General features: G+C 34.7%; 2 protein-coding genes across 5 annotated transcripts in view; one reads left to right on the top strand and one right to left on the bottom strand.

Annotated features, from left to right (window-relative positions):
• LOC108748205 (V-type proton ATPase subunit H) overlaps positions 1–9,280 on the top strand; it is a 17,115-nt gene extending 7,835 nt beyond the window's left edge. The window contains exons 5-10 of one of the 3 annotated variants that reach the window (XM_018486239.1): positions 6,965–7,054; positions 7,872–8,077; positions 8,162–8,246; positions 8,318–8,724; positions 8,804–8,917; positions 9,077–9,280. In XM_018486239.1, coding sequence (XP_018341741.1) covers positions 6,965–7,054; positions 7,872–8,077; positions 8,162–8,246; positions 8,318–8,724; positions 8,804–8,917; positions 9,077–9,170 — 996 coding nt within the window. In that variant the 3' untranslated portion in view covers positions 9,171–9,280. Of the gene's footprint in view, positions 1–6,949; positions 7,055–7,871; positions 8,078–8,161; positions 8,247–8,317; positions 8,725–8,803; positions 8,918–9,076 lie in introns of all 3 variants that reach the window. The other 2 variants (XM_018486238.1, XM_018486240.1) reach the window with 2 other exon arrangements.
• A 1,606-nt stretch (positions 9,281–10,886) lies between these two features.
• LOC108748201 (DNA-directed RNA polymerase I subunit RPA2) overlaps positions 10,887–21,020 on the bottom strand; it is a 40,668-nt gene continuing 30,534 nt past the window's right edge. For both annotated transcript variants that reach the window (XM_018486233.1, XM_018486234.1), the window contains 3 exons: positions 11,980–12,233; positions 11,372–11,536; positions 10,887–11,218 (listed from right to left, as the gene is read on the bottom strand). In XM_018486233.1, coding sequence (XP_018341735.1) covers positions 11,015–11,218; positions 11,372–11,536; positions 11,980–12,233 — 623 coding nt within the window. In that variant the 3' untranslated portion in view covers positions 10,887–11,014. The remainder of the gene's footprint in view (positions 11,219–11,371; positions 11,537–11,979; positions 12,234–21,020) is intronic.

Raw genomic sequence — 21,020 nt, 5'->3', positions numbered from 1 at the left:
GTCGGCATAAGTGAGAGACATGAGTACCAACATAACGCCACAAAAAATCGAAAATCGAATATACGTAACCCGCGGAAATTCAAAATTCGCGATACTTTTTGAACAGACCTCGTACATACTGTGCATATGTGCGTGCGTGCGTGCATGTGCATACGTGTTTAAAAAAAGGAATTAAAATAAATACATAATTATATGTTAATTACAAAGGTTAAATAATAAAGAGCATACAGCCACAACTAAGGATGTAAATAAGTTATATATTATTTAAAAACAATTCATAACAATAAGTAGACGTTTCGGTCAAGATTTAACCCTCTTCAGTACAATAAAATAGAATACGTTAAAAATTAAAACTAAATACACAATTCGAGTGATAATATATATTCTATATTTATAATATTTAAATATAGATGTGATTTAAAATATAATTTAAATATATAAATATGATTTAAAATGTGCTAATACAGACTATTTGCATTTAACTTTCGGAATCTATTTTTTTGAAGTGAAAATGAATAAAATGAATAAATTTTCTTTTTACACAGTCAGTCCAAAATGATCTCTAACTGACCTTTTCTGTTGCTCATTAAAAAGTTATGAACAAAACAATTTTTATAAATAGTATATAATTTTCGAACTCAAAGTACATATTTCAGCAATATTTTTCCTTGAGTTTCACCTCATCTCCCTTCCTGCCAAGGAGCGCACGACTCCACGTGAAGCGAGTTGCACTCCTTCCTCCTGCCAAGAAGCGCACGATTTTCCACGCGAAGCGAATTTCATCCCATCCCTTTTTCCTGTCAAGAAGCGCACGACTTTCCATGCGAAGCGATTTTTACCTATAAAGCTTATAATACCAGAGGGGGAATACGTCGAGCTGTGAGCAAGACTGAGAAACAGAAGATGTATTTCTATCCTCTTCTATCCTCTTTTGGCACATGCGCAGAAAGAAGGAAAGTTACTGAGCGACAGAAATATATCTTTCGTAGGCTGCTGGAAAAGTTTCTGCAATCTAGTACTTCCAGTGGCGCCAACGTTCTGCTACTATCATATCTGTAAAATTAAACGTTTTTAACCTATAATTCAATTGACAGTTTGTACTCAAGCCAACTACTTTTGTTTGCATAGTATTTTAAAAGAAGTTATTTTGTAAGAAAATGGAAATTTCGCATGAAAATTTTCGGGCAATGATTTTTTACGATTACAAATGTAATCTAACTCCGAAATAATCATCGATCGATTTCATTTGGCTTTTGGGGATGAAGCACCATCCAATAGGACCGTTTATAATTGGTTTGCCGAATTCCAGTATGGACGTACCTTTCTTAGTGATGAATTCAGTGAAGGTCGTCCATCCACGTCTATTGTTGCCACTAATGTTGATGCTGTGCGTGAAATGATTGAGCGAGACCGGCATGTAACATACCGCAAGATTCAGGCATCCTTAGGCATTGACATGAAAGCAATACATACGATTTTGCATGATCACTTGAGCGTACGGAAACTTTGCAGCAGTCGTTGGATCCCACACAATTTGACCGAAGCTCAAAAACAGGCTCGTGTTAAATGGAGCAGAGAAATGCTCAAGAAATTCAACCGAGGTCGGTCAAATTTGGTCTACAACATCGTTATTGGGGACGAAACATGGATCTATTCGTATGAGCCCGAAAGTAAACAACAATTCACTGTTTGGATATTTCAAAATGAACCGAAACCAACAAAAGTTGTCCGTTCACGCAGTGCTGCCAAGCAAATGATTGCTTGTTTCTTCGGTTATACCGGACATGTGACAACCGTGGCTTTAGAGGATCGAAGGATTGTAAATACTGATTGATATACAACAATTTGTTTGCCAGAAGTCATAAATGAATTGCATAGAACAAACCGAAATCGTCGCATCATCCTTCATCATGACAACGCCAGCTGTCATACAGCATGTCAAACCATTGATTTTTTATCCAGTAATAATGTCGAATTGATGACTCATTGTCCGTATTCACCTGATTTATCACGTAATGACTTCTTATTGTTCCCAAACATTAAAAATAAGATGCGTGGTGAGCGATTTGAGTCGTCTGAAGCAGCTGTTGAAACATTTCGTACACTGAGTTCTGAGATTACAGCCTTAGAGTGAAAAAAATGCTTCGAAAATTGGTTCGAGCGTATGCAAAAATGTATCGATCTTAAAAGCGAATATTTCGAAAAACAATAAAGCCATTTACCGAATTTTACATGTTTTTTTTTCATGTTGTTTGCAGAAACTTTTTCAGCAGCCTATGTATTCTCTTCTATCGAAAGAAGAAAAGTTACTGAACAGGACAGAAATATACATCTTCTGTCTCTCAGTCTTACTCACACGTTCTACTCATTGCTTGAATAGACCATTCCCTCTCTAGTAGTATAAGCTCTATACTTTCACCCCATCTTCCCCTCCCCCTTCCCCTGCTTCAGGGGCGCACGACTTTCCATGCGAAGGTTTATCCCCACTCTCTGTCAAGGGAAAATATTGCTAAACTATGTATCTTGTATTTGAAAATTACGTACTACTCATAAAAATTGTTTTGTTTATAACTTTTTAATGAGTAACGAGTGACGAAGAAGGTCAGTGACCTCAATTTCTTTGAGAGTCAAAGTCAAGGTTAGTTGGAGGTCATTTGGGACTGACTGTGTAAAGAGAAAGTTTTACCATTAAAAAATGCATATATTTATTTTATAGCCAAATAGTCTATGTTTAAGGACTAATGTAGTGTTGGTTGCTTTGTCTATTATTATTATGCCCTGCCTTGGCATAATTGAAAACCTTTTTAACTGCATGCAATGTGTATTTAGTAATTGAGATATCTAAAGATGCGTACAAACGTGAGCATTTTTATGCGCGTACGAATGTTCGAAAACTTTTGATGTCCATTCGTATTCATGCGCATAAAACTGTGCTCCAATCACTCACCGGAATAAATAGCAAAATGTCGTTAAGGGACAGCCATAGCGCGCATACATTGTAATACATACTATTGTGCGCATAAAATAAATATTTTTTCAATATTTTTTCTAATCATTACTTTTTCTCTGCGAAAGGAGAGAAATAAACTGCCAATTTTTTGTTTCGCTGCTAATACGTCTATGTTCATGTTTCTCACAATTACTTGCCAAGCATCGATCTTTTTATTACTATGGAAGTGGAATGAATGTTTAGGATCCCACAACATCGCACCGATAACTTTTCATACTCGTCTATTAATTGCTTTTTCGTTAGGACTATTCTATATAGTTTTGTTCGCACATGGCGTTTTCGTTCCTCGTACACGTTCAAACTGAGCACCGCTTCGCACGAAAATCGTTTAATGCACGGTTCGGTAAAATGCTGAAATTGGGCATAGGCGTCTGCGGGCACTTGCGAATGCCCGGCTATTGTGCATATCTACAATCAACTTTATTCACAACTCACTTATTTCGCAAATAATATCAAAATTGTAATCGTCAATCATTTACGAATTAAATGTTATTATTGTTATAAGTAAAAAACATTTATTCGAAACATACATTGTTATTATTTATATTATTTTGAGTTATCTAAATTTGTATAAAAAAATATTTTTTAATATTTCTGAAATATCTTTTGCATGATCTGCACAACACGAGTGACTGTTTTCCGACTTATAGTTGACTTTTCTCAGTCGACTTATAGTCGACTATGACTATAAGTTTTGCTTTGAATAACAAAAATATAAGGTATATCTCTTCGTATATAAAATAAATAACATCAAATAAAGGGCGAAGTAAGAGTAAGCGCAAGAGTTTGGTTTGTTTTTAAATAAAAACTATAGGTTAAGAAAATGAGAAAAAATGTAATTGTATATAGAGTGACATTTTTCTATAAAACTTATATTTTCCGAGTTATTCAGGAGTTGCCGACCTTTTATAATAATACATAAAAATATATATAATTATACAGGGAGGGGCATTTAAAACAGGTCATCTGAACTCGCTTATTTTTAACAATAGAAGAAAAAGTGCCAAACAAAAGTTATTTGGTTTCGAGAGGTACATAATGTGATGTCAAGAATTGTTTTGTAGCTGGAAGCGTAAAGGATAGACAAAAGTCAAATCTGTTTTTTTAAATGGAATGATATGTTTTTTTACTTACATTCTGATAGAGCATTTTAAAACGATTACAATGACTTATAATTTAAGGTCATTCAAGGTTATGCAAAGTCAATAATGGAAAATAATTGAATGTAATGGAAAATAAAGTGTTTCAAGGTACTCTTCGAGTAATTTCGTGTCTTCTCTTCTTGTTGATATACTGATAATTGTTTAAGTGTATTACGGTATGTAAATAAACATTGAAGGTTTATATAATAATAACTAATAAAAACTAATTTACTTATTTGTATACTTACCGTTACAACAAGTGTTCAAAATGATGAACATAGATGCATTTTCTGAAACGTGTTGACACAAATAACACTGCACGACGAATTTCATTCGGATCAATCGCAACGCAAGCTCTTCTTATACGCTCCTTCATATCTTCTCTTGTTATCGGTATTTTGCTGTACATTTGTTGTTTTAACTTTCCCCACAAATAAAACTCCATAGGTGCTAAATTTGGGGAAACGTGCGGCCCATCTGTTATTTCCTGACCGACCAATCCAACGATCTCCAAATTTTCTGTTTAGCAATTCAGTAATAATCCGTGCAAAATGAGCAGGGCATCCATCTTGCTAGTACCACATTGATTGTTGTACATACAGTGGAAGATCTTCTAATAATAGTGGCAATATTTCTGTTAAAATCTGTGCATACCATGCGACTATTTAATGGTCCATCGATAAAATGAGGACCAATTATTTTATCATTAAGAATTTCGGCCCAGACCGAGGTTATATAGACCAAGGTTTCTGCCACTTCTCTCATCCAATGTGGGTTTTCTACTGACCAATAGTGCATGTTGCGAAGATTTACTTGTTCATTGTTTGTAAATATAGCTTCGTCAGTAAATAAGATTTTAGTGAAAACATATCATCTTCTTGTAGTCTTTGTAGTGCCCATTCACAGAATTGTACACGATTTTGAAAATCATTGCCATGTAACTCTTGATGAAGTGAGATATGGAAGAGATGAAATTTGTTGGAATAGAGTATTCACAGAACATTTCGTCGACTAATACTACTTTCACGTTCAAGCTGTCTTATATTGATATGTGGATTTAAGCTACAGTGGCTAAAATGTTCGTTGAATTTCCGTTAGTTGCTTTTTTTATTCGTTTGCGTTTTTTATTATCCACACTTCCTGTTTCTTGAAAAGTTTGTACTATGTTTGAAAAAAAAAACAGAGAATGAGAGATGGACACAATCGGGAAATCTTTCAGCATACAAACATACTGCTTTTTTCATAATTTGGCGACATTCACCATAGACGAAAATCATATCGGCTTTTTCCACTTTCGTATAACGCATTTCGCAAGACACGCACTTTGATTAATAGATGAATTCAAACTCAAATGTGGATAATGCTATGTGCGATTCAATTTAAACGGTATGTAAATATTTACATACACTTGAACGATTAGCGGTATATCAACAAGAAGAGAAGACACGAAATTATTCGAAGAGTGCTTTGAAACAATTTATTTTCCATTACATTCAACGATTTTCCATTATTGACCTTGCGTAATCTTGAATGACCTTCAATTATAGGTCATTGTGTTTGTCTTAAAATGCTCTATTAGAAAGTAAATAAAAAAACATTCCATTTAAAAAAACAGATTTGACCTTTGCCTATCTTCTACGTCTCCACCTACAAAATAATTATTGACATCACATTATGTGCCCCTCGAAATCAAGCAACTTTTGTTTGACATTTTTTCTTCTACTGTTAAAAATGAGCGAATTATTCAGGTGACCTATTTTAAATGTCCCTCCCTGTGTATAGAATATTATTTAATGTGACAATTTTATTTTTTTTTGTATAAAAATATAATATATAATTATATATACTTTTCATTTATTATTATATATGATTATGTACATTTTTTCTCATTTCTTTAACCTGTAATTTTTATTTAAAAACGAAAATTGATCTTCTAATTCTTTTTTAATTTCTAATATTTTTCTAATATGTCAAACAACGATTATAAAAAAGAAAGAAAATACATGCAGACATTTTATACATGATACAACAAAATTTCATAAAAATTATTTTTCTAATTATTTGTTTAATTATCTTATTTTTTTGTTATATATTTACATATAAACTGAAATTATACAAGAGGAAGAAAATGCGTCTTCCATGTGACATAATTTTATTATTTCTCATATAATTTATTGCTCAAAGACGTTCAATTTATTGCCAGCTCGTTCAACTATTGTCCGCGGGCAGCTGGGCAGTGGGCGCCCGCGAGCAGTGCCCATCTGCTGATCTCTGATTTAATGTACAGCACAAGCGACGGATCGCGCAAACTGTTTATGCGCGCAAAAATGCTCACATCTGTACGCACCTTTACACTTGACACGGTTTCTTTGAAAATAATCATACATCTCTTTCCCATTTATACTTAATGAAAATGATATCTAATAACTTAAGAATTTAATGCTTTCTTTACGATACTAACACTGATTTAAAATTTTATATACTTTAATATAATTTAATTGATATACATTATTTATGATATTACTGTATATGAAATTAATTAAATATTTCCTTTATAACATACTAATCCGATGGATTGTGGCAATTCGGAGATTATTAGAATTTACGTGATAAAAGTGTGGAAAATTGATAGTAGTAAACAAATTAAATATAAGCATAACTAACCAAATAAAATGGTAAATTGTCCTGCGACTGACAACTAGATACGTTGCTTCCCGCGTTCAAGCCTCAAATATGAGCATTTTAAATTACAGTAGAATTTGTAATAGATAAAATGAAATGAGAGATGGGATTTTAGTTCGATGCTCTTCAGGATCGTACAGACTTGCATGCGGGACTAGAACAAGATACTGCTGTGGAGCAGGCCAAGGAGGCCAATGAACTGCACGAATTGTTCAACCCGGTTGGTTTTTTAACGACTAATCACAGTAGTATTTATTACTCTAAACAAATTGACATGTGACGTGTTTTTTAAATTACATTCTGCCAACAAGCGAGCCACTAATATTCGTCGAAATGTTTAATATCTCGCATACTTACTTATTTTAAACGAATTGTGAAGTACGTTTTTTAAATTACATTCTGCCAATAAACGAGCCACTAATAATTCATCGGAACATTTAATGATGTTCTGCGTACAAAAGTATCTCTTACGTTGAGGGATGATGAAAGTTTAATAATGACTGCGTTCAGCAGAGAAAGCAGCTTTGCAACTGTTGTAAAATTTTTCAATACGATTATTTTATACGTTTAGATCTATAAGAAATCAAAAGCAAGAATCAATCATATTGAAGAATTTTACAAGTTGCAAAGCTGCTTTCTCTATTGAATGCAGCCAATATTTGAATAATGTTTGAAAATACAGATATGCATGATTTATGTTTTACAAAAGCCTATTTTATGTTACGTTTACAAATGCGAATTGCTTAAAACCTTAAATTAATTTTGAAACTTACAAAATCTACTTTTTTTTCTCAATAAATGTTAAATCTTTCTCTCTTTCTTTAAAATAAAATTATTTTACAATCATACTTTTCTATGTAGCAACCAACATTTATTAAATGCTTATTTTTTAATTAATATTTTTAATTAAAGGAAAATTCACTGTCTTTGTTTCTTATCTTCGTATTTTTGTAAAGAAAAACTTATACATATATTGAGTATATATTATTAATAATATATATACAATATATATATTATTTTTATTTTATTTTATTTAGAACAATGAGTACATTCAATCAGTGGCACGATGTCTACAAATGATGCTTCGTATAGACGAATATCGCTTTGCATTCGTGTCTGTCGATGGAATTTCAACTCTTCTCAGCGTTCTATCTGGCAGAGTAAACTTCCAAGTACAATATCAGCTTATTTTTTGTTTGTGGGTACTTACTTTCAATCCTCTCTTGGCAGAAAAAATGAATAAGTGAGTATATCCTTTGTTTCTAGTTTTACTAAAAATACTCTAATAGATCACATTGAATTATTACAATGTTGTCTTACATTGCAGATTCAATGTCATACCCATTCTTGCTGATATACTCAGCGACTCAGTCAAAGAAAAAGTAACACGTATTATACTTGCAGTGTTTAGGGTAAGTTGGAATGTATTATAGAGTAAAAAAATAGTTAATTATCTCAGTTGGTATTTTTTTTATATTAACAGAATTTGATCGAGAAAGTAGAAGATGGACAAGTAGCTAAAGAACATTGCATCGCTATGGTACAATGCAAGGTGTTGAAACAGCTTTCGATATTATGTCAACGAAAGTTTGATGACGAGGACATCACTGATGATATCGAGTTCCTCAATGACAAACTGCAAGCATCTGTGCAGGATCTAAGTTCATTCGATGAATATTCGACGGAAGTGAAATCTGGTCGTCTGGAATGGTCTCCTGTTCACAAATCGGGCAAATTTTGGCGTGAGAACGCTAGTCGTCTTAACGAAAAGAATTACGAACTGTTGCGGATTCTGGTTCACCTATTAGAAACCAGTAAAGACCCGCTTGTTCTTAGCGTGGCTAGTTTCGACATCGGCGAATACGTGCGCCATTATCCACGTGGCAAACAGTATGTTAACTCATAGAAATATTGTATTAAATTCTATCTACAATTGTAATTTGTTAAAATATTGTTTTGTTTATTTTAGCATAATTGAACAACTTGGTGGAAAACAGCGCGTAATGCAACTTCTTGGACACGAAGATCCTAATGTTAGATATGAGGCTCTTCTTGCAGTACAAAAACTTATGGTACATAATTGGTAAGTTACAGAATTTAAAAAATTTTACTCATCTTTTATTAGTTCATGTCTTAAAACAATTGTTTTCAATACTGATAGTATATCGGAACATGATTTATATATTTTTTAATTTAATTATAATTTTGTAAATATTTTTTCAAATTTGTATTTATTTTCTAGGGAGTATCTTGGAAAGCAATTAGAGAAAGAACAAACAGGTGCATCTGGAGCACCTACTAACAAACCTGGAGTACAAGTGCCAGCGAAAGCTTGAATATTCGTGCAACTTGCACAAATTTTCTGATTTCGAGAAAGTTTTGAGAGTATTATATAATTATCATCTGCTTATTGTAAATTACATAAAATTGAAGATACATACATTCCCTTCCTATATTATTGTTAAAAAAAGGGAAGATAAATAGCTAAGAGAGAGAGGGGGGAGGAGAAGTAGGGAGGGGAGGGAGAGAGAGAGAGAGAGAGAGAGAGAGAGTCCGTCTCTCTTTTGTGCAAGTTAAGGCTCCTGAGTATCATTACAACATATTGAATCTGACATCAGAAGCGAGGAATGATAGGTTAATTTTTACTACGTACCATTTATAAAGACAATTTAGATAAAACAAATGATGAGATTGCTTTAAAACATTTGTAAAAATAGACGAGAACTACGCTTATCCCTTCTGACAGTCAATAAATAAGCGTAAAAAGTGATAAAAGGCATATTAAATACTTTTATTCAATGTGCATGCGTAGCTTATTTTCACATACTTTTTATCACTTTTCACTAACTGTCAAGGGGGATAAGTGTAGTTTTTGTGCATTTTTACAATGTTTTAATCTCATCATTTTATTTTATCCAAATTGTCTTTATTTATAAATGGTATGTAATAAAAATTAACGTGTCATTTCTCGCTTCTGACGTCACGATTCAATATGGCTATGGTGATTACTCAGGAGTCTTAATTTTTGATAACAAACTATTGATCGAATTGTGTATATATATATAGATATTTTACGTCGCGAATATGAAATAAATATAAAACGTCAGTGTAATAAACTTCGTCGTATAATATCTTAGTCTTATGAATAAAATTTGTTCTCTGGAATGTTAGAAAAAGAAAAAAATAAAATTTTATTCTGTTAAGAAAAATTGTATACGCAATATACAGGGTCCGGCAAAATGATCTCCCACATTTTGCACCGCCACTGTGCCCGAACCACTGAAGAGACGGGGAGCTTAGCGTAGTCGGTTGGTAGCTCGCGCCTTGCCATTTCAATTGTCGTCATGAATTGGACAGGCGAGCATCGTGCCTTCGTTATCGAACAAAACATCCCACAAAATGTTCTTTTAATAACGAGTGACGAAGCTCATTTCCATCTGTCTGGCTGTGTGAACAAGCAGAATTTTCGCTACTGGGCACCAGAGAATCCGCGGCAGCTCCATGAAAGGCCACTTCACAGCCCATTTGTTACCGTTTAGTGTGCTGTTGAATCTTTTGGCGTTTGGGGTCCCTATTTTTTTGAAGAGGGAGGTGTGACTGTTACCGTAACTGCCGATCGATATGTCGACATGCTACGCAATTTTTTGGAACCAAAACTTAGAGAACTTGAACATCCGGATGTGTGGTTTCAACAGGATGGAGCTACGGCTCATACGGCAAGAAGGACAATGGACGTTTTAAGGGAAATGTTTCCAGGACGCGTAATCTCGTTACGTGGAGACGTTGGGTAGCCTGCGCGTTCACCCGATCTTGCCCCATGCGACTTTTTCCTTTGGAACTATCTGAAAGCGAAGGTTTTTCAACACCACCCCCGAACCATTGACGAATTGAAAGCAGCAACACGCCAAGAAATTACAAGAATATCGCCTCAAATTACTGCTCGAGTGATGGAAACTTTTAGAAATCAGCTTCGAATGTGTATCGAAAAAAATGGTCGCCACTTGGACTCTGTAATTTTCAAAACTCAATAAAAACAAATGGCATAGCATACATTTTCAGTTAATAAAAATAAAATCTAAATAGCATTTACAATGGCGTTTTTATTAAAGATTAAAATGTGGGAGATCATTTTGCCGGACCCTGTACATGCACATTCGTACAGGCATATTCTCACGGTACATTATATCCGCCTAAATTTCAATTTAATGTTTATATTGCAGGACGCTAATTGTATTAAAAGAAATTTAAAGATATATGGTATTTCGATTTCGTCTACGGTATCTTCTTCACCACATAGACGACATCTTTTATCATCATTATCACTTCTATTTGTCACTGTTAATTCTGGTCCAAGTAAAGAGCCGCACTTATGACATGCTAAAGTCTGCAAATAAATAATATTTATCATAAATATTTTAATCAGATATTTGTGATTAAATAATCAGATCTGATATATGATTAAATCATGTATACATAATGAATCTACATTAGCATATTTAAAAAAAAGAATATAAAAAAATTATATCTTGTTGCTTACTGTTATTTTATCAGAGCAATGAAAGAGACGATCTTGAAGAAGATATGAGCAACCATGAGAAATCAGAGCATCTCGTTCCATCTCTCCAAATCGAATACCGCCACCGCGCCGACGACCTTTAATAGGTTGTCTCGTTAGCATATCAATCGGGCCGGTACTTCTCACCTGAAAATGAGATATGTTTAGTCCATTCCTATTATAATTTAAAAAAACAAGGTCGCCCACCATCGAACTATGTATATTAAAAATAGATTGAAAAAACGAATAAGACAAAAAATAAACCAACCAAATGGGAATTGCAATCAAAGCGTAAATATACAAAAAGAAATATAAATATAAAATAAAAAAAGAACATGAAAAATCCTTTAAATAAGAAGTACCAACTGCGATCAAAATTGGATATTGAAATAATAATTCTATATCTAATTTATATTAAATATATTTACTTCAGATATTTATGACTGTATGCAGATTTCGAAAGTAATAATTATATCCAATATTTAAGTTTAATCATAGCGTTTCTTAGTTAATTTATTCATATATCAGTCTTGTTTCCAATGTATTATGAAAAATTTTATTCTCATTAAATGTCAATATAAATTTACTACCTGCCACTTATCAGAGACCATATGTCGTAATCTTTGGTAATGCACAATGCCAAAAAAGATACTGGCGTTCATCTCACATCCATAAATGCCCGAATACATTCTTTCAGTTCCGTAATAATTATAACCACCAAGTTCTAATAATTTCCCGAAATAGTCCACAGCTGTACTCTCTTCGTCAAACCTAAAGGGCGTGGCATCGTGTACCAATCCATGTACAGCCGCCGATTTTCCAGCCATCACTTCGATCATCATAGCTATGAAAAACAATAATTATCGCTTTATTGTAAAATTGTAAAGCCGCGCGTTAACATCTAAATTACATTTTCTTAGTAATTTCTTATTTAAAAAATTCATATTTAATATTGCCTATCCAAATATTTACGTTAAGGACAGATCTAATTGAAAACTATCAATTTGTCATTGTCGTGTTATATTATTTTATTAGGAATGTGATTTAGTTTTGAGAGTTTTATAAGAAGTGGCACTAATGTCAGTATTGTTGAAGACATTCCAATCGCAGCTATTGTTTCTTAATATTTTAGGGCCATGACATACAAAAAAAATTTAATCAGTAAAACATATGGGAAGGTTGAACACGGACCTAATGGAATCGGGAGCTATAAGTATAAGGCATGGGCCTCTCTCTTTGGGAACGTGTTGGTGGATGAGGGTGTGAGGAGGATAGATACTACCTTGAGAGAGGTCTCGGACCTTTCCATACCGCGTTGAAGTTCCATCGGTAGACCATCAATCAATGAAGAGATAGCCGAACTGCAAGTTAAATGTAGACGCCTGTCGTAGGCGATTTACACGGACGCAAAAGCGGGAGGGATTCAGGACTTCTGGAATGAGTTAAGGCAGGCGAGGAGGAAAATAGGCGCGATTCGTAGATCGAAGATCGATCTATGGAAGGGATCGACACACTGAATGGAGACCCTTGGAGTATGCCATACAGAGTGGTCATGGAAAAGGCGATTCTACAGCCATCGTGGAGGCGCTCTCCCCTGAAGTAGTGCAGAAAATTGTGGACACGCTGTTCCCGCGAGGGAACACAATGATTGTACAATGGAGCCCTGAATGGGATGAGCCGTGAGCAGTGACGGAGAATAAAATCATAGCGACATGTAAAAGGATTATGATCAGTAAGGCGCCTGACTCAGGCGGGCCGTGTGATGGCTACGGCCCAATATCTGTCCTCATGGTGGACACACTGCCTCACGGCGTGTATCAGGAAGGGGTACTTCCCGAGAAGAAAACCAGCATTGGTCCTGCTTAAAAAACTAGAAAACCTGATTTGCTCCCCTCCTCCTACAGGACCGCTACCGGAGGTATTTCCGATCTGCAATATGGATTTAGACCCCACCGATCGATGGATGCTATACGGAAATTGCGAGAATTGATGGACGTCATGCGGAGGAGGCACACTCTCCTCTATTGTCCCATCTGAACGGAAACAGGGGAGTGCTCTTTCATAAACTAGGTCTAGATATGGATTTGGAGAGAGCATATCCGGCGGTGATGGTGGCCATTATGGGCTCTCTCCTAAAATAGAATTCGCAATGTATTACGAAATCGTTATGCCGAGGAAAAAAGAGACGGAGCGGGCGCGTCAAAATGAGGCTCGAAGACGAGCCCTGTCTGCTTCGACTCTCTAATTTAAGCGGGCGTGTATATATTATATACTTTTTGTAAACACGCACGTACGAACGCACACGCACATGCACACGCAGTTGAACCTCTGTAAAAGTTGTGACACTTCCTCCCCCCCCCCCTGTACAGTAATCGAGCATATGCTACTAACGCATTTGTTTATTTTTCGAGGTCGATCAGTCCCGAGAAGTTGCTTTTATAGAGGTTCGACTACAGTTGTATTTGTACCTTAGCGTTTATAAATATATAATTCAGGATGCAATAACCCAGCGGTGGGAGCATGACTCTAAAGGTACAGAGGGCCCCCTCTGACGTAATACCGGTAGGTGATTCTGAGGCGTCCTCTTGCATGCGTCAGGGACGCAGTGCTTTTCAGGGGGAGTTTTTAGCAAGTAGACGGCCAAGTCGGTATATTCTGCGCCTTGTGCGCGGATCACAACTCGGTCGAGTCCTGCATATCGACAGTATGAGCCATCGGATATCTTCCCTTCTCCGGGTATAAATTCTCTCCTTGGGAACCCGATTAAAATTGCCTGGGAGTCTTCCCGGAGAGGGACTTCGTGAAGATTTTCTCTTCCTACGCAAAACAAAAAAAAAGCAATAAAACGTAAGCAATAAACAAATTGACCAATCACAATAGAGTTTGTAAGACCATAAAATAAGCAGTAATCCAACATGTTGATTTCCTTATTGCTTACGTCTTAGAATATATCCCCACAAACTTGCATAAATGTATGCATAAAGAAAATTATCCAATCGCATTTCTCTTATAAAGACGTAAAATGTGATCGGATAATTTAATTTCTTTATGCATATGTTTATGCGACTATGCAAATTTGTGTAGACATATGGCCGCAGCACAGACTCTTGTATAACGCATAATGCATAGTGCATAAGGGAATCAACCAATTATGAAATTCTTCTTTTCCAAATGGAATGGGAGGAGAGGAAAGATTTATTTTCTGATTAGTTGATTGACAATATCCTTACTGCCTTAAATTTTTGTGTGCCATGGACCTTACCATTCCACCTTATTACTCCATATTTAGTCATTTACTAACAATAGATGTAGTAAACATCGTGTTTATACTATTTAAAAAATGGATTCCTAAAGAGCATTTTCGACAAGCATTGCTTGTGTTTTTTAATCAGAAGAAAACGATGGCTGAAAATCATAGAATTCTGATAGAAACTTATGGTAATGTTGCTCCATCAATTAAGACATGTGAATATTGGTTTAGACAATTCAAAAATGGTGATTTTAATGTTAACGACAAAGATTGCTCGGGACAATTAAAAAACACTAGAGCAGATTTGCAAATATTATTGGATAAAAATTCAGCACAATCCACTTCACAATTTGCCAGAGAAATGTTGATCGTACAATACAATTAAACGTTTACATAATATGGAAAAGATTCAAAGAAGGAAAATGAGTTCCACATCAATTATCGGAAAATGCCATTGCGAACCGATTGAACATTCGCATTTCGTTGATCGCCAGACAAAAAAGAAGAGTTTTTTTTGAGTAAATATGTAAATAAGGGAAGCTGCTCTCCTCCCTCCCAATGATCTTGAACTTGACATATGTTGTCAAGATCATGATTTTAAGTAACTGACCCTGAAGAAATTTTAACCGTCGGACGTTACTTGTTAAAAAATTATAAACAAAAAAAGTTAAGAAATGTCTTATTTCTGATATATAAAACCAAAATTCTCAAATTTAAAATAAATTTCCTGCTTTTTTTAGAAACGCTTTTTCGTAAAGTGAGGTACCACCTTCCCCTTTGTTAAAGGGCGCACGACTTTCCACGCGATGCGAGTTCCATCCCATCTCCCCTTCTGCCAAGGAACGCACTTGCCACGCGAAGCAATAACTACCCCACCTCCCTCCTGCTTCAGAGGCGCACGACTCCTAGACAAAATGACTTTTACCCCACCTCTCCATTCCTTTTTTCAGGGACGTATGACTTCCACGCAAAGCGACTTTCACTCCACTACTCCCTTTGCTAAGGGACGCATGACTTTCGTGTGACATGTCTCATTTTAATGAAGAGTCGTCATAAATTTTCTGCTTTAAGGCTCCTGATCACTCAGCCAAGAACTCTGCGTTGATGATAGCAACACAGAATCAGATGGCGGTCTGGCGAAACCAGTAGCCATAGCAGAAGCAATTCAATTCAAGCAGAAGCCCATGTACGTGTGCTCGCCTTCGGCGCGACGAGAGTGAACGAGACAGCGAGCTCCTTCTCACACTAGTCTTGTTTCAAGCGACCGAAAATGCTTTCTCGGCTGCTCGGCAGCCTCTGGCATTAATAAGAGGCGTTGGGCATTCTAAATAACATATAAGTTTTAATAAATTGTAGTAACAGTATATCCCTCTCATTAATCCAGAATAGTATACATCATGTTAAAACGCAACAGTTTACCAGACATTTAATTGTTTATGATTTTTCATGCGTGTTATATATATATCTCCTTCATAAACTCGAGTAGTAAGAATAGTTCAGTAGAAGTATTATAGAATTTTACCGGAAAAAAATTATAAACCAGCATTTCTCTTCACGAAAATTTTCGAAAGGTCATCAGAAAAGAAATGCGTATGTTTGAGATTCAAGACTTGTGAAGAAAATATGCGGAAAAATCGAATAGTTCCAAAAGGCACGTTTTTCGCTTATAAAACGAAAGATATTGATTGCATAGAAAAAAGTTCAGTATGAAAAATGTAGGTATTCGAAATACCTACAAAATTAGACGTAAAATATTAAAATCGATCTATTAATTAAGCAGAAAAAAATTAAAAAACATCAAAAAGAAGCCATTTTTTCACTCGCTCTCTGTTCGAGATTTAAACGCAAAGCGTCTTTGAAATTCTCGTAAAATGTAGCCCTCGTTAGACGAACAAATCTAGCCTTAAACGAGCCTGAAATGTTCATTATTTAGTTGTATTTTTGCAAAAAGCCATTTGTTCTAAAAATCTGTCTGGAAAACTTAATTTCTTAATTTCTTCATGTTTAAGCAGTCGCACAGCAATTTACAGGGATGATTTTTCTTCTTCAAGAGTTGCACTATCACACACATTTAGTAGCAAAACGATTTCTTGCAGTTAAACTATTATAAAATGACTTTGAAAAGTGGGTAACTTTTTTTTGTAAAAAATGAAAATAATTTTATTAATATGAATCATATGAAATAACCGTGTAAAAGATTCGATAGATGACATTTTTCGACGAATTTAAAAAAAAAAGTTACCTTCTGATTATTAGAAGCCGAGATAACAATTTTTTTTTAACTGCGGCTCAAATTTTTAAAAGTTCCATATGGCACCAATTTGTCAAGGAAGAATTGAATTTGCTATTAAAAAATTCTCGAACTTTTTGTTACCGAAAAAATTTGTTTAAAACCATTAAAAAATTGTGACAGCGCGCCGGGTGGAGTGAAGAAGATCGGGCCGCTCGACAACTCGTGTGTATCTGATTTCGTGCGTAAAATTTGCAAAATTTACATTTTCTCAACAATAAATAATGTAGAAACATGATTTTTTTTTAACCTGTAGCTCGACGAAATATAAACAAATAGCTTAATCAAATGTTTCACAAAGTAATTGTAGTCATAAAATTTTTAGTTTTCCTTCTCTTAAATTTTTATTTTTTCGATTTATTACTAAAAAATCACGTTTGAGTATGGAATGCATGTCTCATTAACAAATTTAAGTCACATGAGTTATGTTTCTTTATATTTAATATGCTGTAAAAAGTGTTTAACTGGACAATTATATGTACAAAATTATCAATACAAAATTTTACTGTACTAATAATTCCATACATTTAATTGTCTAATTGGACACTTTTTACACAATATTAAATAAAGAAACATAGTTCATGTGGCTTAAATTTGTTAATGAGATGTGCATTCCGTATTCAAACATGATTTTTTAGTAATAAACCGAAAAATTAAGCATTCAAGAAAAGAAGAGCTAAATATTTCATGGTTACAATTACTTTGCGAATCATTTGATTAAGCTATTTGTTTATTAATAACTAATAATAATAAGGTTCTGTAAGTATAAAACTAAAAATATAAACAAAAGAAGGGCAAAGAGCCAATGTAGCAAAGAACTTTAATTTAAATTATAAAACTCATATAATAATTACAAAGGACAAAACTTACGTTTCGACTCCGCTCGAGTCATTCTTAATGTTGCGGTAAACATATTCAAACATCGCTATAAACCAAAAATATATATGACAAACTCGTATTACAAAACTCGTTATAAGTCTAAATACGTATTCTTCATTTTGTGTAATGCACTACGTCAATTATATCGGAAATCAAAGTAAGAAAGTAATATTCTAGAAAGTGACCGTGAACAAAAAAATTAATACTTACAAATTAAAAATTAATACTTACAATTAATACTAACACATACAAATTAACAATATATATAATACGGTAATGTACCTTCTCAGTTATATAGGTAAATGTGTTGAAAATCCATTAATAAAAAAGAGAGAAAAAAACGCAGGAAGTTTGTAATCCATATTGTGGTAGAATATATTGATGTGTGGTAGAATATTATCAAATACCTCTACGGGGAGAGTATCCTTGCTAAAGTAAACACTTTCAGCAAACTCAGGTCTTCCCTAACCAAGAAACTATCAAACTTGGTATTCCTAAAAGACTGCAGGGATATATAATAACATCATCCCAAAGTTTCTACAACTCAAGGACCACCTAGGAATTCACAAATCCAAAAACATCCTTCATAAAACTAATCTCATCCTTATCAAAGAACGCACCTACTTCACTAAGTCACAAACAGTCTAAATCTCCCATAAAACCTTTAAACTCCACCTGTTTCTATCCGCCACGTTGCAGCATGATATCTGGCAAATCTTAGATGGTATTACATACGAACAAACCATGAAGATGTGACACACACAATCCGAAAGACAGAAACAGAAATACATAAACCTTGTCCCTCACAAAACTCCACAACCCTCTCTACTTAACGTTAAGAACCTATCCAACAAAGACTTGTCTCAAGACACTATATCTGCGCTTGCCAAAGGCCCTAACTTCGCAATGGCACCTAGAAAGATTCCAAAGGAAGAAATTATCAGCCAAATAGAGTCAACCATCTACTGACTACCATCAGAACAAGTAGATAATATCCGCAGACAGGTAACCAATATCCTTTCCAAAGTCAAACCCTCTCCACCAAACATCACTAGACAAGAGCGATTGGCCAAGGTAAACGACAATAGTCATGAACACATCAGACTATAAAAAAAAGATGAAGAACCTTCTTTCGGACAAAGCATACAAAAAACTTGACAAAGATCCAACTAATACAATCGCACAAAACAAGATTCTAGTGAAGAAAAACATTCCCAGTAAAACCAAATCAACATTAAAACTTACAAATCCTCTTCCACCAAGACTATACGGACTACCAAAAGTAATCAAATCAAACATCCCCTTCAGACTGATTGTCAGCGCCGTACACCCGACATACAACTTATCCCACTTCCTAGCACAAATACTACTTAGCTATAACCCCTCACTGGAAAATCCGAATCATATAACATAACCAACTCAACGGACTTTATACAAAAGATCCAAAAAATCCAAATACGTCCCACAGACCTGCTTGTAAATTTCGACATAGAATCCCTTTTCACAAGTTCCAATAAAAGACACATTAAACATAATAAAGACCTCACATAAAGTCCCTTCCGATCTCATAATAATAGAGTCTGGTCTCGCACTAATAGAGCACTGCTTAACAACCACTTACTTCTCCTATAATAACCAATTTTATGAATAAACTTCAAGAGCGGTAATGGGCTCTTTTATTTCTCCTATAATCGCCAACATCTTCATAGAGCATGAAAGAGGCTTTGAGAAAGAGGCCCTCAGAAAAACATCTAAAAAACCAAAAGTTCCGTTATGTAGACGACACATTCATGATATAGAGACACGGCAGAGCCCAACTTCGTAAATTCCTTATTTTCTTCAACAATCAACATCCAAATATTCACTTCACTATAGATATAGAGGAAAATGGAAAACTCCCCTTCCTAGATGTTCTTGTCTCTAAAAAAGCTGACGTACCTTAAACCATCAAGTGTACAGAAAACCAACACACACAGATAGATACCTACATGCCGAATCGCACCATCACTCAGCACAGAAACACTTTGCAATCAACTCACTTGTACATAGAGTTTTCACCATCTCTGACAAAGAAGTCTACAGACAAAACTCAACCACTTAAAACTAGCCTTACAGAAAGACGGACATGACAAAAAAGACATAATCAAAACAATCAATAAATATGCAAACAAGAAAACGATCTCTGACACACAACCAGACGAAAGAATTCTATCCATTCTCCCATATGTCAAAGAAACAATAGATCGGATTGGCAGGATATTAAACAAACATAATATACGAACTATCTTTAAATCACCCAAAAAGATAGGACAAATCTTAAGAAATCCTAAAGATCAAAGATCTCCACTCAGCTCCGCAGGAGTATACAAAATATTTACCTTCCTACGGGCACATACATTAATATAATAATATTAAAAGTATTGTAATATACATTGAAGAAATTGGGAGAGTGGTCAATCTATGGATAAAAAGAACACCAACGTGATGTCAGGCTAAAACACGTCATGCAGTCAGCATTATCAGAACACAACATCGAAACAACAATCAAATACTGTTTGATAAAACGACCACAATAACCAACATCAACTTCATACTTTCCAAGAAAGTATAGAGAAGCCATAGAGATACAAAAACACCTTAACAATTTAAATAGAGATAATGGCTACAACATAAATAAAATATGAAAAACTATTCTCCCGGTTATTGAAGACCGACCAATTTCCTCTCTCTTACCCACAATTTTCTTCTTTACCCCCATCACTCTAACAAGTAGCGTAATATAAAAGAAACGGCCCGGAGAAACAGCTCAGTATCAGGCTGCTCCTCGCTCTGATGAAGTGGACTGCAAGGTTCACGAAACGTTGGCATTCGAAGAATGGATCTGGACACGGAGGAAATCCGCGAAACGCATAAACTTTATATAGAAAGCAGCCGTGGAAGCTTCAAGAATATTATCAACACTGATTTTTTTTTTTAAGCAAATTTGTAAAAGTAACGAACATCTGACTTCCATGACGCAATGTCGAGAAGGAAAAACACTCACTGAGAACGGAAAACGGCAAAAAGGGAGAAAAAGAAGAAAGATATTAGGAGGGAGAAAGAGAATGTATAATGTTAGAATACGAGTACAATTCGGGCAAATATCCCGTGTCGTTTTGTCTGTTTATTCCATGTTTCTGTTTTTAATATGTACCATTTCAGATATTAATCTT

This window comes from Trachymyrmex septentrionalis, unplaced genomic scaffold (genome assembly GCF_001594115.1).
Source record: "Trachymyrmex septentrionalis isolate Tsep2-gDNA-1 unplaced genomic scaffold, Tsep1.0 scaffold218, whole genome shotgun sequence".
NCBI lineage: Eukaryota > Metazoa > Arthropoda > Insecta > Hymenoptera > Formicidae > Trachymyrmex > Trachymyrmex septentrionalis.
This window is presented reverse-complemented; position numbering and strand designations above follow the sequence as displayed.